The sequence below is a fragment of the Platalea leucorodia genome (assembly GCF_965183815.1).
Source record: "Platalea leucorodia genome assembly, chromosome: 9".
Lineage (NCBI taxonomy): Eukaryota > Metazoa > Chordata > Aves > Pelecaniformes > Threskiornithidae > Platalea > Platalea leucorodia.
The window spans coordinates 23,244,427-23,271,319 of record NC_138831.1 but is presented as its reverse complement, the minus strand read 5'-3'; the positions used below and the strand labels follow the sequence as shown (position 1 = coordinate 23,271,319).

The following is a 26,893-nucleotide window of genomic DNA, read 5'->3' as shown; positions in this document are numbered from 1 at the left end:
ACAGTAAGACATCAATGCACAATTAAACCTTTAGGATGACTTCAGTACCTATACAGACTGCCTCTTTAAATGGAATGATTCATTTCATCAATAAAGTAAATCAAGTTAAATATGTTGATTTTAAGCCCAGTATCAGATCAACCTTTTAAGCCAATCATTTTTTCCATGCATTTACAGCCTTTGTGACAGTCTACAGTAGCATTTGAAGCATATACATATATTGCTTACATAAGGAAAAATACTGGATTAAAGGAAATATTCCAACATATATGTCACTACAGAGGAAACTATCATAAATTGTTTCAAAAGTGATGTAATTTTGCCTCCTTGCTTTCTTTGCAAACCTATTCCAGAATAACGTACTATTATCAGGAGAAACTGTTGTCTGATTTTTAGACATAAAATCAAAAGTATTTGTTGACATTTGTTCTTATAACACTGTCCTTTACATAATAATCTTCTCTACACACCCGCATACATTCTAACAGTGTAGGCAGCAATTTAGAATTAAGGATGTCAGTAAAAGCAGACAACCCAAGATTTGACCCAGACAGTAACTCCTGAACAAACTGCCTGGAAGGTTGGTGAGAGTTGTGCATGCGTTATATAGGTCAATGCATGAAACTTGCTTATTTTAGATAACCTTTACATTGGCTTTTATAGAGCCCAAAGGGAATACGAGCTACTGAGACAAACCAAGACATAATCAGAATAGGAGAGGTCCACACAGAGTGAAGATACTGTCTTTAGAGTCTGAAGCAACACTTTTCCACACTACCCAACTTAGAAATAGTGAGGAAAAAAGTTCTATTAAGTCAAGTTAACAGTATTTTAGTGCCTCTCAACAATGCTTAGTATTTTATTAACCTAACTTTGATCAACTACTCTATTGTCAAGAACGTTGTTTGTAAATGGTCTAAGAAAAATCTTTGTATGTATTGTAAATCCACCTGAATACAAGTGTTACTGGAAGCTTTTATTTTCAAGATAAAATTTGACATGTATTTTGCAAACCATTTTTTTAAGGTAAATGATCATTACTAGCAGGAAGAATCTGGAAAGAAGTTATGAGATGAAAATTCAATATTTAGCCTGTATTCATGTAGTAGTAGTTTGCTAGGAGAGACTAGAAATAACACCTCTCCAGCTTCATTTTAAAGTACTGAAAAAAAGAACATATTTTCCTCTTGCTCCAACAGCTTCTCAAGACAGAGCTTCTCACAAATGAAATATGAACTCCTTCAGAAAAACAGTTTCAGTCTCTCCATGACACAGCCTCCACTGATCAGCTGTGATTTCCTATGTACACACAAGTAAACAGTCTCCCTTTGGTCTATCTACTATCCCTTATAGAATAAAACAAATTAAAAAAAGCCATAATTATAATGTACCTTCAGAAAAAAATCCGCATCTATTTTGGCTACTTGATCACTGCTATTCTTTAACAGAGGTGCAGTGGACCTATCTCAAAGTCCCTAACTGCCACCAGGAAAATTAAAAATGACTCAGAGGGAACATGCCACTTCAAGAGAAGGCAGCTGACATGCTGAAAACAGAGCTATGGATCATTTTTACTGAGCAGCTGGCAAAACAACGAGGTTCTTTCTCGTAGTATGAGCTAATAAAAAAGATTTTCCCATTTCTCCTGCATGTGAGCTGTCTGAATGGACAAAGCTAAAACTTTTAAATTGAAATTGTTTTTTCTGGTTTTCTATAGATTCTTGTTCCAACCTCTTATGATTTAGTTTTGTTTCTAATATCAGTCTTACACAAGAGATACTCTATTCACAGTTGTTCCCTGCATATACGTAACTACTATTTTCTGTTTAAGACTGCAAAATCTAAAATTAAAGTTCTTTTTTTTAGATGAGACTCTGAAGTTACTCATTTTCAATGACAGAAGTTACAGAAATAACAACAGTACTTTTAATTATGTATAAATTGCCTATTGTTTTAGTCTTATAATTGATGTTATATCTGCACATAAGCATATTATAATTCCAGTGTCTATGGTACCATCATCTCCTTCTTAAAAAGTGAAAAATTTCATCTTAAAAATAAAAATTTTACAAATAAAATTCCACATTTGCTATAGTTCTGAAGAGACCAATAGCCATTTACAACATATTTGTTCCAAAAGAGGAAAAAAATGTTACTACTTTCATCATACTTTTTAACTCATGCAAAAATAAGCACTGTCCTATTTTTCCCCTTCTTCACCTATATAATTGTAGCCTAGGATTCTAGCTTTAGTGTTTTGCAGAGCATCACCTTCAGAACAACAGGAGCCCAAAAAGAGCACAACTCCTGTGAGAAAGACAAAAGGGATGGGGAAAAAAGAATTCCAACATCAACTATTAACTAAGCAGTAACAACGAAGGGTAAAGTTTTCACTTATGCTATAGGAAACTGTTAACTGACCTGCGCTGACAGTGTTATCTGATTAGGATACTCTATGCCAAAAATTCAGCCTGCCAATTCTCACTCTTCCATCTTCCCCAAAATTACAAGGAGGCTACAATGAGAAATACTGTACCTAGCCATATTATGTTTAAGTACCAAGAAAAAGAGGAATTTTCTACAAAACAGGAAGAAGGTTAATTTAAATCTTATATCAGAGCCATTCTAAAAGTTAATGAACATAAACTATAAACAAATTGATGATTATTTGCTGATGTATTACATTGCAAATATATTAATAACCATAATTCATGTACGAAAATAGAATCAAAACACAAAACAGACACAACAGAAATTTACTGAGAGTTGAGAAAAGCAAAACACAAGTTACAGAGTAACTGCAGAACTGGAGGATGAATCTCAATACACTCAGGTTGGGATTACAAAAGGGAATTACTGAAGAATTTGCATGAACTCTATGACCAGGACATAGCATTCTTTTGCTGTTTAAAGCTATGCCTTTTTCAAAAATCCCACTAAATGTTGCACTTTTTGATACTTCAGAGAGGAAAACTGAGTTACCACCCTTAACTGTAGATGTTAACAACCTGAAATAGGCAGCTCACCTTACTGACAGCAACACTGTTGCAGCCAGTAACACTGTGCTTTTACAAGCTATAATGTCCACCTAGCAGGTGTTTCCATAGATGAGTTAAACACAGTGCAGAAGGTACAGCTAAAAATGTTTTCACTGTAATCTATTCCACTTCCATATTTCTATTCTCTATTAAATATTTTGTAAAATCATTTTACATACTACCCAGTAGTACATTGGCCAAGTATAACCTAATAATGTTGGGTTTGGCAGTCCTTTCTGGCTCACTTCCTTTTGCAGATGCAGATTGAAATTATTCAGCAGCACTGCTTGCCAGCACAGCCACAATTCAAGAGCCATTGTGGCACTGCTGAAGAGCAATACATGTGGAAGCTGTAGAGTATCTGTGACCAAGCAATGCTCACATATGTTACCATTTAATTGTGCACACCTGCCACAGAAGTTAATGACAAAGGGAGAAGGATACAAAATTGTCAAAATGTACAAACATACAACTATATTATATTCTGTTATGTCATATCATTTATATATATATATATATCTTTTTAGCACAATAAAAATAATAAAAATCTCACTTCCTGACAGATATCACCTTGTATTACTTGTAATATTAAAACGTGTCACACCTTAGATAGCTCTATATGGCGAGTCATCCAATACTGGTTGAAGTCTTAGTGCCGAGGTGTGGTACAGTTCTCCTAATGTTAAGGGTATAAACTTGCATTTTTTCTCTAACAATCTGCAACGCTGAAAGAAATGGTTCAGTTGAAGTAGAATGCTTCTTGATAGGAACACAGACAAATTAATCAGATCATTCAACAAGTTGTCTTCATTACTCACAGTATTTAAAGTGATTTCCACCGCTATTTTGTCTAATTTATAGATGAGTACTTCTTCCTAGAGATCTTGAGAATGCTCCTGGGGTCACTATCTGGCACTATTAGATATATTATAGAATTACCCTGATGGGCTTAATTCACAAAATGTTAATTTTATTACAATTAAAAAAAAAATTCAAAAAGGCTATGTTTGCACACTTTACCTGCAGAAATTTCCAAAGATTTTGCAAGATTTATCAGCAAATGGAATTTAAAGTAAAGCTTAAATCCTTCATATTTTTGTTACTAAGTTTTTGTTCCTTTCTTTCTATAAAACAATTCAGATATAAAAGTTACCTTACAGAAATCATTTTGACTCAGATAAAATAGCCTGTTATTCAACACTGCGGTACAGATTCTTTATTTTGCAAACAGTAAACATGATTTAAATATGAATGCATTTTTTCAAAATGCTTTCCATTAATGACAATACCCATAACATATCTCAATTATGTAAGAATAAGCTTTGAAATACTGTTACCAGCTGCAGTGTAGTGGATGACACATCATGCAAAATTTCTCTCACTGCACAGTTTGGAAAGAGTAAAACCAAATCCTCAAATTTTAAATATACATTTAAAATGTAAAGCTCTATGAAAAATTTAGCAGAAAACTTGGTTTACTCAGCAAGATAATCTTGCCAAAATAAAAACCTGGATGCCGCTTAGAAAGGTAAAAAAATCCGTAAAATTACCAAATCTGAAGAAAATACAAAGAAAATACAAGTGCAAAACTAAAAGATATCCCGCAAGAATTGAAAGACGACTAGAAGTTCATGTCTCCAAGATTTTCAATCAGTAGACAACAGGGAATTTCTTAGTGCCTACCTTTCTGAACCAAAACTAAATAAGTCTGTGATTATTCAATCCAAAATTACTCTCTGCAACCCATACTTTAATATTGTTGCTGCTACTTACAAGAACTAAATCTAAAATACTGCTCTTTCTGGTTGCAATAAAACATTCACTAAAACAATCTGTCTGCTGCCACTTGTTTATCTAAAATGGACCCAGAAATCAAAAGCATCATCTTACCAGTCAGCAGAACCTGTCTGAATAGTTTCCCAGAGAAACTTTATCTGGAATCGAAGTTGCTTATAAATATGCTGGCCAATTGTTTCATAGTCCAACATCTTACTGTACCAAAACATTTCCTAAGAGCAATCGACTGGGGAAAACTATTTTACAATCAGATCAGATCCAATTGATTTATTTCTTAAATTAGAAAAGGGTATAAAGCATGGGGAATTTTCTGTTTGTTTTGCCAAGGAAGCTTATAAAAAAAGAGAATAATTTGTCAGATAACATTTAAACACTTGTATAGAAAACAAACTAAAGCTGTAATCCTCTAAGTCTTTCAGGATCCCATTCTAAGCTTCCCAATCCCAACTGGCACTTTTTAAAAAATATATAAAGCCTATCAGATTAGCATCATCTTGAAAACGAAGATCTTTGCTGCATGCCCAATTTCTACAAAACATTGTTTAAAATGTCAACAGCACCAAGGTATTTTCAAACCGCTACAATTAGCCTCATAATTTACAAGAATTCAATGAAGAAACAAAGTTTTAAGAGTTAAAAAAAGCTGTCCAGTGAGCATAGCGAGAAGGGGAATTTTTATAAAAGGAACAACTGATCAGTTAGACAATTTGTAAATCAGAAAAGGTAGTCTCAGTTTAATCAGCTAAGCACAGATACAACTTCAAACAGGAGCATTAAGAAAAGCTAATCAACAGCTATCTGACATACTGCATCGATATAAAGCAGAAAATTGGGACTTTGGCTGTACATCATTTTTCCAGAGTTTGTATTGAACTTGGCTAAAGTATTTGGTCAAGGACATTTGACAGGCATTTGACTTCCACATGGTCGATTCTACCTGATAAAATGCTAATACTGATTAGAAAACCCACAAGATTTGCAAGGTTAGACTCATATGGTAAAGCTGTAATACATGTACCATGGCAATAGATCCGCTGGAAGACTCTGAACAGATGACAATGAGTGCACAAACACACATCCTCAATGATTTCCAAACAGTGGGACACAAGTCAGTAAATAATTTCAATTATTGTCATTCTATCTATATATGGACTGTCATATAACTAAGTTCTAAACTTTAAAATACCAAACATTAGAACAGAAAACCAAAAATCAATTCAGCAAGAACTAACAGCTGCCATACTATGTAATACAAGTAATACACATTTTTCCTCTTCATTTCATTTAGAATGACACAGCAATGCAGAGCCTGGACAGTGTGTAACATTCACTATGTCTTCCCAAAAACACAAGCAATCCTGATCTTTCTCAATTCTCCACTTTTCATCTCCTGAAGATTATGACAGTTATCCATCACCTTTGGCTTTTTAAAGAAAAATAGTTTCAGTAAAACATCTGATAGTTTTTAAGAGATTGTAATATATTTTAGCATGAAAAAATAAGTTTAATTTTTGTTCTACTGATTTCTTCTAAATAAAAAAAAATCCCTGCTGAAAAACACAGATAAACTTTACCCTGGAAACATGATAAATTCTTAGTGTTTACAGAGGATAGAGATGTTCTGGTCACATTAAAGATTTAACTGTTTTATTTATACATTTTTCCACCTTTCTGACTAAATCTGCTCTACTCTACAAATGTGCTTTCTTTAAAACAATAAACTTACATCTCTTGTACACATAGGGAAAAGAATCTCCTATGTACATCTTCCTAGTGTCAAAAAGAAACTATTAATCTGCTGTATGGAACCAAAGAACATGCGTAGGTGTAAGAAAAATGTCTGTAGGCACTAGCAGAAGGGAAGGCTACAGAAATTACTGCAGCGTAACCACCCACGTACATTTTATCAGAAAAGAGCAGCAGCTGAGTCATGGTGCTGACTTCCACCCAGAAGAGGGATTTTCTCTAAGCTCAGATACATTTCTATGATGATTAATTTTTCATTTTCAGAGGATTGAATTCCCACCATTTTGACATCTGATTTAGGAATTTGTAAAAACACATCCTTATTCCCATTTGAACGGTTAATGCTACCCTCTCCTTTTTTCCCCAATACCTCTACTAAGATATCTGATGAAATTCAAGGATGAAATAAAATACTTTTTCATTAAAAATTGGTGGAAACTTCCAGGTCTGTTAATTTAATATGAACAATTATATTTATTTAAAATACAAAGTATTTGCCTCTTACTCAAGTTGTTTTTTGATATAGTACAAATATGCACAATATTATATTAATCACAAAATCTTTACCAGCCCTGGCAAATCAGAAGATAGATCCAAACTCCAAACTTTTTATGATATGATTGCTTGCAATTGAAGCCTCTACTTTAGAAATGTAGCAAATCTGTTCCAATTGTTTGCTGCAATGGAAAAAGTTCAGTCTTTGCTGTCCATGAACTGTCAGGAGGTCAACGCCACCTTTCCTGCAATGTTCTTCAAATGATAAGGAAAGCAAAAGAAAAAAAACTCCAAAGGCAAGGTTCAGAATTGCAGGAATTATATCAGCAGCATCAAAAAAAATAGCAAAATTATTTTTTAAAAGTCAAATGAACAAAATACACTCTTTGCTACGCAAAGACCTTTAATATTTCAAGATGGTTAACATACGGAATGCAAGACTGAAGCCTCATAATTACTTAGCTGAAAATTCCATGTTAGTATTTACGTATTTAATTCTAAGGTTGCTAGAATCCTGTGGGGATAAGTATGTTTTGCTACTCATTCTAGAAGTGTTTGAAAAGCAGCGAAGAAATAATGGTAAATAATAATTCAATGCAGAAACTGTTCTTTTTGTTTAAATTCCACTGCTTTGTACAAGGTCACTATATTCCACAAGTACATCACCTACCAAAAATAAGCTACTAAAAGTCAACCTTAGTGCATACACAGGAAGTTAAAGAAGCATTTAAAAAATACTAGTTATTTTTACAATGTTCTTAGTGGAATATAAAACATGCATACCTAGATCTTGGACTAAACAGAGTACAATTCAGAAATTTGTAATTACTTTAGATTACAAGTTCTTAATTTTCCTACATTTTCCAGTATTACCCTGCTTTACAATAGCTTTTTTTAAATTTTATTTTATTACTATTACTGAGTGAAAGTTACCAGTCCTCCTTCCTTCAAACAAAGCTATTATACATGCTCTGTGGTACACTAGTATAAAAAGATACAGCCACAGAACACACAAGCAGAAATAAAATGCCATCACGGCACAGGGAAGCGTACACGCACTGGCTTTTAGCTATCTGGGCAGGCAGCAACTGAGCAAGATTCAGCACAGGTTTGCAACACCATAATTGTGCCCTGTGCTGCAGCTGCTTATTTCCAGTCCTGCTAATTCTCTATGGCTTCTACTCAAGTTAGCTAAACTAGCATACATATGTTTATCTCAACTGTATTATTCCCTCTGTATGTACATTTTAGGGAAACGTGACTCAATTATGCAGGTATCTCTGACTACGATTTAAGTCCATATGCTTCATTCGATGGAATTTCTCACTGATGGGATAATTCTTTATTGCTAAATTTAAAAAATTCTGAAATTTCAGAGTTCCCTATATCTTATTACCAAGGGCGTTCCTGAGTTGTAAGAAAACTAAAAAACAAAACAAAAAAAAACACAAAACAAACAAACAAACAAAACCCAAAACAAAACAAACAAACAAACAAAAACAAAAAAAAAAAAAAGAAGAATATGGGTTTACCTGCAATTCCTGTATTTATTACAAATATGAAGTTGTGGTGTTTCTAAGTAATTTCCTGGGTCAATACCCGACCAACAGCCATAATTATCATCTGTATCAACTCTGCTCATCCTTGCAGAACTGAAGCCTTAACTCAAAGCTGTCCAACTCACAATTTCATCCTGCTCCTGAATTATTTTGTAATTTCTAACACTGTGCCCTACAAATCAAGCACAACCCAGTAACAAATAACTGGTTCAGAAAAGCCCCGCCATTTTTTAAAAGGTGAATAAGCTGTTCACTACATTCTCCAGTCTGCCATCAGGGTTTGCTTCTGTAACAATTCTTGGTCTTAATTGCAAAATATAATAAGCTGCTTATGCGTGTTATTACTTCTTGGATATGATTGTGTCCTTAATCACAGTCAGGAGTCAGATGAAAAATTTGAGATTATTAATGTACATTTCTTCTCCATAAGTATCTTGCAATATACTTTTAAAATTTAGTACTTGCTCAATCTGTCTTCTCAAAAGCTGAACTGCTGGAATGCTAAAAACGTGCAAAACAAAAGGGCATAAAAAACAAAGAAGTTGATGCAAATTTCAAACACTCCTATGAAAATATGCTTTCGATATTCTTCCAATTGTACTTGTAAGTCACTAGATAACAGTTTAGAATATTACATATTACAGTAATTTATTTCTGTACAGTGCTATTCAGTTACAGGGAACAAACTATGACCAAATTGCTACCAAAGTCTGCTTTACTACTGAAGCCACAAGATGTCTGTTACTACATGTGAATCAATGTCTAAATTTAAGTACTATACACATATTTCCTTAATTTTAATCTTTTTAAACCCTAAGAAGATCATAAGAAATCTGGCAAATCATTTTGCCTTTAAAGAGGGAGTAGATATTGGGATAAAGGGGAACATGAACGTGAGTTAATAACACATTCTTACGAATAAATATTCTAATGAAACAGAAGTGCTAGGAATGTTAACTTTCTTTGATAAATCTTGTTAAAGAGGAAAAGCTAATTTCACAGAGACAGCAAGAGCACAAGGAGAGAACTCTGAATTATGACAACCTAAATGCAAGTGATATTGTAGTTTAAACGTATGGCAAAAAGATAATCTATTCGGTACTGAATGTATTTCAACATATAAATGATGCATTGAGTATATCAGTAACGAGTCACGAGAATTTTTAAATCCATTATTACAGCTTGACAAAGGACAATTTATTCTAGTCATGAAACAAATTAGCTACATGCCCTTTACAGCAAGCCAAGTACTTCTAATCACTAAGAGCTGAATGACTGAAGCAAAAAACCACCAGGTAAGACTGGGAGAGGGGAAGGGATGAGCAGCGGAAAGCAAAAACAAACCCTCAAGAAAAGTGTATTAGCAAAAACTTTGCTCCGCTATAAATGTACATATCAAAATGAATTGAGGGAGCAACGTGAGCAGAGGAAACAGTTTATGGCTGTTCACAATGCTCGATTTCCATTGTCTTGTGTTTTGTTTTGGTTTGGGTTTTTTTTTCTAACCATCATTTGTATTTATAATACTATTCAGAATAGGCTCTTAGAAGACTACAGAAATAAGAAAACATAATCCCCATTATTCCAATAGAAAGAAATTCCAGCAAAGCGATCTGTCAATGGCTAAGTAACAAGCAAATTTCAAGTCTCAATCATTTGATGTATATATTTTTTTCCAAGCAAGTGCTACTACTATAAACAGAGATACACAATTTCTCAAAGTGAAAAAGGCGTAAGTCAAACACATAGTTATTCCACCAAAATAGTGGAGAGGGGAGCTGAAATTTTTTTTAAAACAATATCTGCATTAACTACATGGGTACTTTATTTAGAAGTCAGAAAGGTACTTCTGAGAAAATGTATTTGAATAATGGCAAGTATTTTATTTGTTGGCAATAATTTTAAATGTACAGTAAGAATTATGTCACTTCATTCTGTAATGAATTACTGATGTAAAAGTCTACACTAAATTTTCCATTAACTTCCAACTTTTCCTTATGAGGACTCCTGAAAAAAAGGAAGGTGAGCAGGACAAGAATTTCCTAACTGAAAATTCCCAATGGACTCTGACTTTCACATCCTTATGTGCATTGTTTTGAAAGGTACCAGACACCACAGTTGATTGCTAATGGCTCGTAGGAAGTGAAACTGTAACAAATGCCAGAATGATCACCTGAATGGAGCTCTCCCCAGCCACAGAGCTATGCTTAATCTGCAACAACACTCCAAATTTTGTCCAGTAAACATTTTTATTTGCTTGAAAGAGCTTCATAATTTTTCTTTTGGAGGCATTTACCTTAGTTTATAGCTTACGCTAGAAATTTATGACCAGCATGTCATCAATTTTTCCTATTTGAAATAAAAGATGACAAATTAAAGTCAGGAATAAACTTAAAAAAAAAAAATCAACTAATCCCTAAGAAGTGGTTTGAAATAGCTCTTTTGAAAAAGTACCAACTAGTGAAAATTTAATGACTAACCATACCACACTGTTTCTCCAAAACATCATTGCTAGCACATGCAGATACTTAACTTCTCATGTGGAAAAAATTACAAGAGTAAATAAACACAGGTATTGTGACAGTACACGCCTAATTACTATTTTATATCTTTCATTGTCACTTGCAAGCCTCCACAGTAATTTGATGCTGCATGTTCAGTTTTGGTTTCAACATAAGGGTTAGATAAGAAGTGGTTAATAAAAAAAGACAATGACATGAAAAACACAGATACTTTGATTTTTCCTTTTCACCCTTTTCAAACAATTTCAGTAATGCTTGATTCATCCAAAAGCAACTTCTGACATATTCTTATTAAATAAAAATTTCCACTTCTAAATAGTTGTAGAAGTTTGCTGGGTTTTTTTAACATAGTTAAGCTAACTGACTGCACACTGACTTCAAAATGTATTTAGCAATATTAGTGGAGACAGCTGACAAAGAGAATTGTAAAAGACAGTAACTGTGCATCACTTTATCTCAGTTTAATTCAAGTTTGAACAGAAAAAAGCTATTCCATTTTAACAGAATAAAAGGACCAACATAAGCAGGTCCTGTGTACTGGCACCTAAAAAGATTTTTTTTTTTTAAAGTGTATGAAAGATGATTGCATATTTATAATTTTAACTATCTGATCAAAGCTGTTTCTAATCAATTTATTTCCCATTTACATACTTAAAGAACTGCTACTAGCCTTACAGTCATGGATTTTTACTCTGTTTTCAGGCAATGTTTCAGACAAAACAGAATAATTTGTCCTCGCTATGCAGAATAGTTTTATGCCTTAGACAGTTCTTTCAGGAAAATATCCCTGGTTTTCTGCAGAGAGAGACATACATATGTACATACCTTTGCACACATGCATCTTAAGCCCTCTCTTCTTGGTGCACAAAATGAAATCCATTTTGTATGCTAACTAGATTATCAGTTACAATACACTAACACGGATGCAGTGAAGATGTTGACTTTGATCAATCATGCATTCTAACAAGCTGCTTTTGCTGATTAACATCATTTACTTTGATTTATATATTACACATAATCCTATATTCCACCATGAAATTTATTTGCTAAAGTCCCCAAACTGAAAATATTCTCTTCGCATCTTGAGGAGTCTAGATCTAAAGAATTTCTAAATCATCTACCAAAAAACTATTCTAAAATACAGACTAATTTAAGAAACACAAAAGTATATTTTCTATTCTTGTAATACTTCATCAAAATAGAAAGTTTTGAAGCATCTGATTAGTGAATCAAAAATTCTGCAGTGTACACATTTCAGCGTATGGTAAGCATACTGACTTTTTAAAAATTCTCTTTTGCTTACTCAAATTTTCCTTTTTGCTTCTATTAATTGTTTTTTAAATAACTTTATCATATATTCTAAAACTACTAGTTATGGTAATGGATGATAACAATATCTAACTCACTACCTATCTAAACTACAGTTTTTAAAAGACAACTGTATCTTTTCAATGACCCAGCATGAAAAGTTGATGTTTACTTATTCTGATAATAAGACAAAACCATATATGGAAACTTTACTATTTTTTATTCTTCTCTTTTTTGTGCAACTTGAGTACTTGCAAAAGTGCTATGACAAACCTGCAAGCAAAATAATCTCGTGCAGAGATCTTGCGTACCACTGACTGCGGTTGAACTATCGGTCCTCAATTCAGCATCTAGACGGACTGCCAAACAAGGTGACAGTGTCACTTCCCGAGATGTGGCTCTATGCTTATCACAATCAGCAATAAGATCACTCATCTATCACTGTATAACTTCATATGCATGGACATAAGTACACTGAGTAATATATAAACAATAATCTTGTGGTTACAATTGGATATTGCAGATGATGTAAGATATGATGTTCGAAGAATATCCTAGCTATTCTGAGCAAAAATCCTAGCACTGACAAATACATTAGGGTTGAAATTCTTTGAATTCTTTCAATTCTTCATCAAATAATTGAAAAAAGGCCAGTAAAAGCAAGTTTAAAAAAATTATTTAACATTTATAAACATCATTGCCTTAGGTAGGAACTCTAGGTACAAACAACCCTGACAACATATTTGGAAAGTTATGTCTCTCTCTTTTAGAATTACTGTTTGCTTGTCGAAAATAAATGTTTTCTCAATATCAATTAGGATTGCTTCCTTTCAAACACTCATTTGAAAAATTCACGAACTGGAAACGAGCATTTAAAATGAAGTAACATGTGCTTTAAATCTTACACTAGTGTTTGTCAAGCAGTTACATGCACAAAGTCTTCATACCACCTTGACTGACAGATAGCAGTTTGCCATATGTTTTTTCAAAGGCTTAAACCAATACTGGAATTCTGTTCCATAGAAAGCATCATAAATGCATTGTTCTAAATCACCCAAATAAGAAATGACTAACAAATGCTCAGGAAAAAGCCTACATTAGCCCAATAACAAACTACCTCAACCATAGCAAACCAGAAAATGCAAATTTAATTACATTGTTACAACGTAAAATCACACACAGCATGGATTTCAGATTAATGCTACCTGGTGTGTTTATTCTACATCAAAAACTTTCCACAGTACTGTTCTTGAAATATAAGGACATTATCACCAAGGGACTTGGACAATTCACCTGCAAAAGCAATCACACTGTAACATCTCATTTTACTATGAAGTAGCATTTTACTCTGAAGGCTACTTGGGACCTGATATGTCATCAATACACCACCTAACAGCCAAGGATTTGAAGATCTCAAATGTATACTTATAACGGGTCACACTATTCAGAAACTAAAAAGAAAAAAACAATAGAAAAAGACCAAACAACCCAAAAACTTCATCAGCTGCTGAAAGGACTTCCAGCAAACAAAAGCCTAGACAACCACTGCAAGACTTAAATTGAAAAGGATTGCCATAAGATCCTCACCAACCTGCAAAGAACAGACCTGCAGTCTGCTTCTACCCACACATTTCATGAACAAAGACCAAGCCAGTGGAAGTTATTTTAACAGAAATAATGTAAACCTTAATACACAGTAATTATACTTCATATTAGTGTCTCTCCTGCCTCCTCTAAAGTACTACTACTGCTGAGAAAATTAATCTTACCCTCTTGTACGTTGCATGACTGCTACTTCATACCAGACATTTCTTTCTTAGTAAGAAAATGAATCAGCACAAAAATTCTAGAACACAGGTCCAACTAAAAGAATTTAGGTAGAGTACAGCCTCATACAAAATACTGAATCTCTAAATCCCATGCCTTCTGTCATTACAACCCATACAAGAGATTCTCCGTGTGACCTGTCTTCAAAATAGCTGAGTGGCTTTCCAGTGGCACAATGAAAGAGCCTCCTTTTATTGCAGTGCAACCCAATAGCACCAGAGCAAGAAAACTACAACTACAGAAGTATTATCTATCTGGACAACATCCATCAGTGAAAATTCCTACAAATTCCTCTTTAAAAAAAAAAAATTATACATACAGATATATATATATGCACACATACACACAAGTACAGCCTTCATAATGCTAGCACGCTACTACTAAAGCAACTTTTTTTGTTAAGTGTAATGCCTGCCTATTTAAACCTCATTCCAAATACTTAAAATATTATTTTATTGTAAAATTTTAAAAGTACTGCTATAAACACTATGGTCATTTATCAATATATATTGTATGCAACAATTATATAAGACTCAGGAAAAATAATTTCAGTTACTGCTTCAAAGACAACGGCCTCATAAAAGAAGTAATTCTTCCTAATTAAAAATATTCCTCTGATTTTTATTTACCTCGAACAGTAGATGGCTAAGACAACAACTACTAAGTAAAACAAGTTCTGTAGTCACAGCACATTATGTAATCATATTGCCACTCAGTAAAATCAGATACATTTATCATGTTTTATGATAAAACCTTTTTATTGCCCTTCCAGAATCCCAGATCTGAGATGACAGCTTTTCTAATATTAACCATTTTTTGGTCCTACAAAGGGAAGAAACCCTTGAAATTTTTCAAAGCTTTCTTAATGATGAGCCACGATAAAATGTGCACATACATAGAAAGCTTTCATTGGAAGTTATCTTCAAAGCAAAATAAATCATTGAAGCAAACAAAGAGGTAGCGAAATAGTGCTGAATCTTCCTCTTTGGAACCATCCTAGTTTCTTTAAACAAAATGTGAGACTTAAGAGACTGTGACTGGTCTCATATTGGAGTTTAATCTACTAAATCAGTATTGTTTCAGTAGAATTACAATCAGTTTTTATTAGTAAGAAATCAGAAGTAAGAAACAAGGTTAAACAGAACAAAACAGAAGTTAGGCACAGATATGTACACAAATACAAAAAGAAGTTCATGTTGCTACCTTGTTCTCAAGCTAGAAATCATCACCAATTTTTTCTCATTTGGAATTCACTTTAAATCATAGAACTAAAATAGGAGACATTTTAACTTCTACTTTTTTTCCCAGGCTTGTTTTTATCCCCCACATACACACACACACTCACCCCTGGTTTCTCCTGCAAGAAGTCAATATTATCACAACAATGGATCTTGGCATCTGCCACAGTGATCAACAGAAACTGATAAGAGTGTAGCTCAGCAGATTTCAGCTCCTACAAACCAGGCAATTCAGCAAAAAAAGTCAATGTTTCATAAACAGTATTAGATTTGCAAGGTCAAAATGAAGAGATAAAGGCACTCCTTGCATGAGAGAACCACTTTATTTTCAGATATGCATGGAAAGAGTATCTAAACTTGCACCCAGTTCTGCAATACCTACTCAGAAAGTTACTGGAATGCAGATACTTTTGACTCCTCAAGACAAGGACACATCCACACACAAATGTAACTTGGGTTTTATTACTAGCTGTGCCACAAGCTTTCTATCTGTCTTCTCCACACTCACCTTCTCAACGAACATTAAAGTAATTATCTGCAGGAACTTTCCAATAAGCAGCACACATTGATGATAGTTTGGTTTATGACTGTTTATATTCAATTTGAAATTACATAAAAGCATGCTCCCCTATTCTAATGCCTATTTAACAAAGAAACACGTGCTGCCTACAAGATGAGACAAATTAGCTTAAATCAGAAATACAGAAGCTTAATGGTTACTATTGCAACACAGAAAGACGTATCAGTAGCCTGTCAGAGTGCCCAACTCTGAAAAGCAAGCACAAATTGACTCCAGAGGAGCTAATACTGCCATGCCTAATGAAATAAAACCACAACTCCTGTCAGCCTTTGCTGTATCCTTGTTCTCCTGCTGTTCACAATGCGTCAATTCACTTTTTAAAAATGCATTACACATTATTTTGTTACTATATTTCTTAACGACTTTTATAACTTCTCTTCACTTTGAGCAGTGGAAACAACTTCCTATTACAGTTTTAAATATTCATGAGGAAACTGTACCTATTCGATCTTCAAAGAAAAATTTCTAGATTTTTATTTGTTCATTGTGAGATTCCCTAATGCTTATTCACTCACAGTTTATTCTATAAAGGCAAGATTTTTAAAAAGTTGGGTTTTAGGTCAGGAAATTATAGCAAATTTTTTTCTTAAGTCATATAACTTTTGTTTAATCTATTTCTCTGTAATACATTTATAAAAATACTTTTAGTGTGGTATAATCTATAAATAGGAACAATTCATTAAATTGAAGAAATCTATTTTTATATCAAATCATTTTATGCAGGTGCTTTAGAACAGCATTAAGATATTTAAAAGATTTTATCTGAGGCTCTGATAGTATTTTTTAAATTATTTTAATCACCTTATAAAAAGTCAAAGAAATGCGTGTATTTTTTAATATTTTTTTAATAACTCCTACTGGCAATCAGTGTATATGATGAACTATAAATACCAATATCCAACTGGGATATAAATCTACAGAGATCAAATGGTAAATCAAGCAAGGTCAAACATGGAACAGTCATTACAAAAAGTTAAAAGAGAGTGCATTTAACGGTTGGACCAAAACTACCTTTTGTAACAACTTTTAGCAAATGACTGGCTCATGGTGGCATGTGATGTTTTTGTTCTCCCTATCTACTTGGGGGGGAAAGGGGGGGAGCAAACAAGAGATGATCACACTTTATTATACAGCAAGCCTCCCACAGCTGTTTTGTTGGTTTGGGTTTGGTTTTTTTGGGTTGTCTTTTTTTTTTTTTTTTTTTTATGAAAATAGGGAAAGTACATTTATGCCTCTATCTGCACAAGCTGGGACTAAGTCCCTAATTTCCAGAGGGAGGAAAGAACTGCTATTCTCCTACCCCTACCTCTCATATAAGGAGGTCACAGTAACTTACAAAAAATGGGCTGAGACTGAGCAAACACAGGTGTTCAGAGGTGAAAATAATTAAGAGAACATTGTTCACACTCCTTCCTAGCTGCACTTATGCAACAACGTTGTGACATCCCATGTGTGTTCTACCTACTGCAATCACAGATACACAGGAAGAAGGACAGAGATACCTGCAGCATGCAGAAAAAATAGAAAGGTTCTTCAAAACCTGAAGTTCCATGTTCTTCAGCACTGTCTACGGGACCAATCCATTAATTAAAGGAATCCCACCAACATTTGCAATTCAAAAAGGAGTAGAGTAAGCAGGTATACTCTGGCAGCCCTGATCAGCTACGTTGCCCTGCCAGCTTGCTTACTGATGGGCAGCCACAATCACAGCACAAGCCCTAGACATCCCACACTACTGCCTGACACAGCCGAAGCAAAACCCACCCAGACTTAGCTACAGCTGAGGGCCAGCCCTGTTCTGCTTCAGACACTGCAGGTCTGTAGGAAAACCAGAAACAGCCTCTTCAGATTTAAGATTTGGTGTCTTCTGAATTAAACATTTCTATCACTTTTGCTTGCAAATATATAAACAAGGATTTGACCTTAGTCACCAACTTTTTGTTAGGAATCAGTGTATTTGTCAACAAGAGTTCATTAATATTTCTGTTTCAGCCAGGTAGGGACACACTAGTGGTAAAAATGGGCATTGTAAAATTGACAAAGTATTTCCACTTTTTGCAAAAGCTTGAACTAGTCTACAGTTCATGTTACCATGAATACCCATCATTACTCTCCTCCAGCTGGCTCTCTAAAAGCACAGTAGCTTTCCTCTGAGAAGTTAAGTTTGACTCAGTTCAGATAAAGCTGTTTAATTAGCAAAAGCAGCAGTGCAATCAAGCAAGCATTTTGCATTCTAGACCAAGGTATGACACTGTCCTTGCAGCCATGGCGTCTGTAAAGTCTTATCACCTCATTACACATTTTTTTTCACTCCACAATGTTGCCTCATCCTTGGAAGCACTATCATTATTCCAGGTAACATTTACTTCATAATTTGTTCCTTCACTTTTTGTCATCTATGACATAGCTTTCTTTGCCAATTTACTCTTTTTCATTCTTTGCAACTTTTCCACCTACACGTAATTACCCTTTGCTGCTGCATTCATCCAACCAGGTCCAGAATCCTTCTGTAGAGGTTCTACATCCAAATCTGACTTCCTGTATTTGTTGTTCTCTTCTTCAGACACAAGTTTATACTCAAACACATATTTTCACTAAAGTCTTACCACATTTTTAATGCAGATTGCAGCGTATCTTAACTACAAATGTATAAAAATCCAAATCATCAATTTCAATTACATTAAAAACAGATTTCTGTAGTCTAGAGCATTCACAATGGGCAGAATGGCTGAAGAGCTAAAGGTGATAAAATCATGTGGTATTGCACATGAATACTTCTGTGGGTGATTATCACATGGTACTATTAAGAACGAGGTACTAAAAAGCATACAATGAAGTCACTACTTTAAGAATATATTGATACTATGAGAATATTTAGCATCAATCTTTTGGAGAAACATGGTTCTAACAAAAATGTGTACAGTCTTGCAGTGTCCTATTGTGTTTACAGGATTGCAAATAACATCCACTTAAAACAGACACAGCTCAAAATACAGTAAGTCCTCTAGACACACTTTTTCAAGATGAACAATAAGAAGACTAATAATATAGTTTTTAATAACCTTTTGTTTCATACTGTTCCTATTTCAACAGATTACAACTTGCTACTGGCAAATAATTATCAAATTCTGACTAGATTGTAAGTAGAATTTCTTATTTCATTTAGGTCTAAAGTCTACAAAGCAATTTGTTATTCCCTTTATCTCTTGCTTCAGTCTTATTACTTTGAAATACACCTATCTAAAATTCATTAATTATTTCCTTGCCAATTTTTCCATTTCCTTTCCATTAAGGCAAACTTTAGAAGAAAACATTGGCAAACACTTTTTTTTTTAATATTACCTATTCAACTAGACATGTTACTATAGGTTTCGTTAAGCTTCAGAGAAGTTTCTGTGGTCTCTTCAGAGATAAAGGAGGGAAAAAAAAAAAGATTCACTTGGATTCTGAGCACGGGGGACAAGGATGGGACAGGTGATGACACCAGATATAATCTGTCCAAACCTGTAGTCAGCATCTCATATACACTAAGTTGCCTAAAATAACATTAGAGCATGTAAAAGCTTGCTTAGACAAAGCAATACACAGTCTGGAGGACAAAGCATTTTCCACAAAAAGTTTGTTTGGTTTTTTTTTTAATATCTAGTCAAAAAGGCACTCTCTATCACATACTGTGGTTTGCTATTTACACTAATATAGCCAAGTATTACACAACAGAACTGTAGATAAACAGAAAAAACCTCTGCAATTTTTTCTTTAGATCATCTTAAAATACTAGCACACACATTGTCTGGTGCGGAACTGTATCAGAGAACTGGCCATTTCAGAGAACAGACATGAAATACAACTTGCATGAGGCTGCTGTATGCTACAAATTCAGATTTAACACATTACATTACATACTTCAGTTAGTTCAGCTGCATGTCCTCAAGTTCTCACCCAGTGTGGACTTAATATTTAAAAAAAATGGACAAAGAACAAGTAACACAGCTCAGTGAGCTATATTTCCACCCCTTCAGTTGCTCAACACTTGATGAGGAGACAGAGTTCAAAATAAACTTTACCTTGCTTTGCAGAAATGCACGTTGTTTCATTCATGTGCCTGAGTGTATCCTCCCAGCCAGCAGAGAGACGTGTTCCTTGTGCTCACGGCAGCCCCTGCTTATGCCTGCATCTCTCCTTTAAACATAATTATAAACACAACGCGATTTTGATTGCAAAAATGGGACAGCCCTTAATACAGAGTTGAAAACTGCAGTGCATGCTGGGACGTAGTACAGATCTAATTACCTGGTTGCAAGAAGCTGTCTAAGCACATACTGTCTTCATGTAAAATTTGGTTGCCAGCTCCTTTTTGGAGTACTAGGAACTCAGTCCAAAGACCGTAACTAGAATTAGACTGCAACATACCCAAATTTTTTTTGAAGATTCAGATGAAACTTCTCACAAAGATAATTTCAAAATGTGAAGTTTTCAGATGAAACAAAAATTAAAGAGAAACCAAAGTAAAATCTTTATCACTCTTGCTCAGTTTCAAGGGTTTTAAGGAACTTGTTGCCTTCTTTGAAAGATTACAGCGTTACAAAGGCAAGGTTGTTTTTCCTTTAATATTAGGAGTTTCTTGTTGCAAAGGCACAGCAGTTCTTAATTAGCACTTAAAATTAATAAAAAATTAAGTAACTTAATCATTATTTAGTAATTCATTACATATCTTCTATTCCTATATAAAATGTATATATTGATAAGATTACCTTTTCTTTACACTCATTGCCTGAAGGCACATATCTACATTTAGCCATTTGGTCAGTCTTAAGAGCTTAGACCTTTCTAAAAATCATTCTCCTTACACCTCTGCAACACAGCTGTCCCTTGCCTTAACTTGCTTTCAAAAACTTTTCCCCTGCAGCCCCTAAATGAGTGCCAAGGGATCCTTTCAATTCTCCTCCCTCTGTGCAATCACTACTAGTTCCACGGTTGCCCATGCCCTGGGTTTCCCTCCCCATTCTATATCGTGGCTTTATGCTTTATACTAGTAGCAGTGTGCTTTGCAATGCCAGGCAGCTGGCACGAACACTGTCCTTCTAGACAGTGTCATCCCAGGGGGCTAGAGCGAGCCCTGGCAAAGCAGTTGCCCTCATTTATGCATTACTAAAATCTAAGTGACACCCCCTAAAATTGGAAAACTTGCTAACCAAAGACTTACCCTGAATGCAATAAATACTGCAGTTACTAAATCAACATATTACTATCAAAGAAGATAAATTAGAATTCTAGTTCAACTGGAGTTAGGAAATACTAATTAGTTATGCACAATTGAACCATCCCTCCTGAACAGAAAAACTGCAGTGTATTTTTGCTGGAATATGCAAGTTGTTTGGTAGTTACCCCTACATAAAATAACTGCACACATATTTTTAACTGAAACTGTTTTCCACCTTCCAGTAAATGCAAAAAAAAAAAAAAACCAAGAAACCCATTCTGCTCACTTCAGTAAATTTTTATATCATAAACCAGTGTTCTTCTGTACTATGACAATAGTGTTCATATTAAAAACATTTATGATGAGCAATGTTTGCCCATAAATGACTCAGTAATTTTAAAATAGAAAGTTTGCTCTTCATATAGCATTTGTCCCAGCCATTTCAAAATTACCTCTTGAGCCTATCACAAGATGACTAACTACTAAGGCAGTAAACATTAGAAGAAACGCATAATTCTCTGTGAAAAAAAGATACTGATACTTATAACAAGATTCATGCTTAAAAATACAAGAACAAAATTTTTCCACTTGATTCTTTTTATAGTTTCATCACTACTGCCAACGAGTCTTATATTCAAGCTTTAAAGCACAAGACAGACAAAGCAATAATTAGTTTTCAATATTGAAACAGCTTTCTAAATATTGCACATAAGCTTTTAATAAAGATAATAATCTACATACACAGCATTTTGGCACCTTGCCACTGATGTATGGCCTCTAATCAATTGCTTGTTCAGCATTGAATATTCAGTACATTTTGTATAGAGAACAAAATGGTTATTTTCTGAGGAAGTTAAATACATTTTAAAATAAACTTATCTGGCTGAAAATTTTGGGCACTTAATGCAGACCAGTAGCTAGGAAAGGAGAATTAAAAGGAAAGGTTAAGCAAGCTGCCTAGGTTTTAATTTAGCTCTGTCACTAGCCTCTTAGATGACCTTGAAAAAATTATTTTAGTTCTTAGTTTCCTCCATCTGTGAAGATATCAACAAAGATACCTAAAGCTGTAAAACAATCATTGAAGTCTATTACATAAAATCATTATTAGACGTCACAATTGGTTCTTGAAGCTTTCCCCTCCCCAACAGATCCATGAAGCGTCTGTGAATCAGACACTTTTCCACTACATCTCTAAATACTTTGTAAGGTTCTCAACTAGATGCATTAACTCAGAAAAGGGTTCTGGACATCAGTGAAGGTATTGGAAATGTCTGTTCAGTATGCAGCTGCAGATGAAAAGAACATGACATTAAAATGCATAAAGAATACACCAGAAGATAAAATTAGCTTTTTCAATGCCTTTAGATAAATTAATAGTACGGCTCCATTTGAAGGAGTGTTTGCATTACAGGTCACCCCTTCCTTATGGTGATACTCTAGAACGACAGAAGGTTTCAAAGATAATTGGTGAAAATGATCACTACCTATTTGCTTTGACCTTTGGACCAAAGGATCATTTATTGTATGAAGTGACTAAGAGAAAGTATTCCATGAGAACCAGAACCAACGAAAACTGCTTGTCATGGATTTGTCTCTGGCAGTTGACTACAAGTCTGTCCTCATTTTTTTCTTACACTTGCCACTGAGGCATGTATAGGAAACCTGCCTTTAGTAGAAGCCAGTAGTCCTGCCTTTAGCAGAAGCCCTTAGAGGTCTCTCTCATCTCTGTAGCTGCAAGTTTCCAAAGAACCTGTAGGGAAAGAATTGTCTTTCACAGCACTAACACATCTTTGATTGAGAGTGTTACTGGAGAAAGGAGGATGGTTTGACATGATCATAGAATCATTAAGATTGGAAAGGACCTCTGAGATCATCAGGTCCAACCTGTTAACCTAACTGCCTGGTCTATCTCTAAACCATGTCCCTAAGCACCGCATCCACATTTGCTCTCTTTCCTTAAGAAGCCAGATAATGTAACACAGTAAAAACATACAAATTAGTACAGATAAGTTAATTCTCCCATTTTTCCCCTAGCCTATGCCATAAAAGTAAAGAAACTCAAAAGGAGAATTTCAAAACTTGTAGTAGAACAAACTTCTTAAGGCAAGAAAATGATAAAAGAAGTCACCGAGATCAAGATTAAAAAAATGCAAGCAACAACTGAGCATTTATTTATATGTAGAACATCCCATATGATTCCATTAGTGACAATAATAATGTTGGGTTACTAATCTCAGACTTCAAGTATGAGTCAATCTCTAATAGAAATAAAATATATTAGAAACAAAATGTCCTTCTGATGCTAGAGGTAAGAGGCAATATCCTTTGCTGACAGAAGAAGGTGCTTAGTGCTTCCTCTGGCCCTCGCTAAAAAGAGGATACTGAATTAGTAGGATTTCAGTGTGATCCAGACTGAAATTCTTTTATTTCTATTGAAACTGCAATCCAAAAGCAGTACATACATTTCCAATTTAAGACAAACACAGTGCAGCGCAAAACATTACGAAAACAAACGCCCAGCATATGATCTTCCTCTCAGGATTAACACAAATCAACTGAAATTGTTTCTTAGGAGACTCCAAGGGATGTATTTGGTACTGTTTTTCTTGTTATTGACAGGTTTGTTTAGTGTATCACATGACAGCAGCTGTATATAACCTCGTCTTGCTGAGCTGTATGTCAATGCATCACACCAGGCAGGGCAACTAGTGTGGTGGTCATCAGACTATTGAAATTCATCTATTGCCAGTTCCGAACTTCCAATTTTTTTTTTTTTCAAATTATCATTCATATTCCATTTTAGCCCATATAGTCAAATTCTACAGCAGTTCAATACATGTCAATATGGATATCCATACTTCCAAAGGTATGGAATAAACTTTTCTGCATGTATTATCAGAATACACACATATATTTTTCAAAATTTATTTTCAAATCTTTGGTTACAAAATTATTAGCTTTATGGAGGGGAAAGAGCCAGTACAACAACAAACTGTTCTTTCTAGAACTACTACATATCCATGTCACATACTATGAGAAATTTAAAAAAAAAAAAAAAAAAAAAAAAAAAAAGAAGCAAGCAGGCATGAGTAACCTTGTGTATATCTGTGGCTGCATCTAGTCTCCCACCTGGAATGCTGTTGGTGGCAATCACCATGCAGAGATTTAAAAGCTTTGTTATTGCTGACAGATTGTGTTAATTTGGGGTGCATTTATCAAGTATATAAAACATGCCATGTTTATAATACACAGGATGGCTTCAGTAGGTATAGAAAAATTCTACCAAAACCAAACTTTATGAACATATACAGTTATTTAATTTACCAAGAAAAAATTTGTGCACCATAGAATTTTAAATAAACAGATGTATCTGCAAGGCAGTAAGCAGTGTCCATGGATGCATCTCCATGACGTAGGTACAGAGGCTGTCTTAGTCCGGCAGATACAATGACCTTTTTTTTTCTAAAAAAAAAAAAAAAAAAAAAAAACACACAAAACCAAACACAGAAGAAAAAAAAAACAAAAAATGTAACAGGTAACGTTATCTTAACATTAATAACACATTTGCTATAGATAAAGGCTTATATTTTTGTTTCAAGTATTTTATTAAAGTACCATTTTAAAGAAAATTGTATCAAATCATAGAACTGTACAAGTCCATCTAGACAGCAAGGCTATAAATTTGAGAAGCTGATAATAAAATCACAAACCCACAATCCATTACTGAATGATGTCAGTGTTATAAAAACACAGTTGTTTTACTTGGTATTATTTTAAGGCACTCTTAAGACCCTATATGCTGTAATTAGCAACAGTAAATGAGACGATTCATAGCTTGACATGTAAACACACGTTATAGGGGAACAAGTTAGTGAACGATTAATAGGTATACATCCTTCCTATAAAATACAGCATCCACCAGAGTCATACGTGATAAACAGGTCTGAAAAAGCTATAACCTCTCCTGCTGGTAGCAGCCAGGCACAAGAAGAAAGGAGTTGACGTACAAGTTTTGTTTTGTAAATCCCACATTTTTTATGATTATGAGAGTGGAAGCAAAACACTCATCCTGAACAAAACCTGCGAAGTTAATTAAGCTAATCGCACAAATTCACACGGCTAAGGTAAAACTGAGGGCTAGTCCTCGATACCCTGAAGGACCTTCACCCAAACACGCATTTCAGACGCTGCAACAGAAGCAGCGGGATCTGCATGAAAACAAGCCCGCTCATAAATATGAATTAACACACGTAACGCTACAACCACACGTAGTTCAAAACAGAAATTCGTGCCTAAGACACCTAAATCCTACCTGCACCTATACAGGAGTTCTTTATTTCGCTAAAGAACACAGGATATGCTTTTTCAGGGCGGCAAATATGTTTTATTTAGTGTTTGGATGGAAAACGGCTTTCATTCCCAGTCAGGCGCTCCAGGGGTTGCTGGTTTTTGCTCCATCTTCCAGTCCGTAACGCTTCGCTTCAGCCCCGCGGCTGCCGCCTCAGCGAGGCCGGGCGGCGGGAAGGCACGGCCCGGCCGCCCCCCGCCGCCTTCCCCAGCCCCGGCCCCAGCCCGCCGCGCCGGGGAGCCTCACCCCCCGGGGCCCGAGGCGCGCCTGGCCGCCCCCAGGTGAGCCCACATCGGCCGGAGAGGGGACAGCGGCCGCTGAGCGGAGACGGGGCCCGCGGGGAAAGGGACCACAGTGTGAGGGAAGGGAAGGTCGGGCGGGAAGGAGGAGGAGGAGGGCGCAGAGGGGCATGCAGAGGCGCGGGGGCACCTACCAGTCCGTGTGCGGCTCGTCGATGACCAGGAGCAGCTTGAACTTTCTGCCGGCAGCCGAGGAGACGGCGGAGGAGGGATCCACCAGACCGGCCGAGGCCGCCGTCTGCTTCACGGCGTTGGAGAGGGAGCTGAAGAAGCTGCTGCCCGTTGACTGCTGCTGCGGCGGCGGCGGCTGCTGCTGCTGGGGGGGCGCCGGCTGCGGCGGCTGCCGGCGCTCCGCAGCCGGTGAGGCAGAGGCAGGGGCCGAGGAGGCTGAGGGAGGCGGCGGCGGCGGCTGCTGCGGCTCCGGCCGCTGCAGGTCGGTCATGTAGCCATTGGGCAGGTTGGCGATGAAGCTGCTGTCCGAGAGCCTGCGCCGCAGAAAGTTCATCATCTGGCCGGGCGAGAGAAAGGCGAGGCTCTGGCGAGTGAGCGGGAGGAGGGCGCGGAGCCGGGCGGGAGGGCGGGCGGCGGGCGCCGCGGCGGGCTCTGCGATCCGCAGGCGGGCTCGGTCGCAGCCTCACTGCCGGCCCGGGCGGGAGGCGCTGCCTCCACCTCAGCAGCGCAGCCAGCGGCGGCTCGCGCGCGCCTGCCGCTCCCGCCCGTCTGTAGGTGGCGGCCGCGGGCGGCGCCGCGCCGTGAGGATGCGGAGGGCCGCGCTCCCGCCCCGCCCGGCCCGGCCCGGCCCGGCCCGGCCCGGCCCTAGCCCCCGGGGCCGGGAAGGAAGGAGCCGGCCCCGGCCCGGCGCTGGCGTGGGGGCCGGGCCCCGCCGCTCCCCCGGCGGTAGGAAATAGGGCGAAGGGCAGCGGCACAGCGAGCGGG

At 36.2% G+C, this 26,893-nt stretch overlaps 1 protein-coding gene across 1 annotated transcript in view; it reads right to left on the bottom strand.

The window, feature by feature from the left end:
* SYN2 (synapsin II) overlaps nucleotides 1–26,465 on the bottom strand; it is a gene marked incomplete at both ends in the record, with an annotated part of 196,575 nt that extends 170,110 nt beyond the window's left edge. Inside the window, one exon of the mRNA XM_082321718.1 lies at nucleotides 26,092–26,465. Within this exon, the coding sequence (XP_082177844.1) occupies nucleotides 26,092–26,465 (374 nt within the window). The remainder of the gene's footprint in view (nucleotides 1–26,091) is intronic.
* Nucleotides 26,466–26,893: the final 428 nt, after the last annotated feature.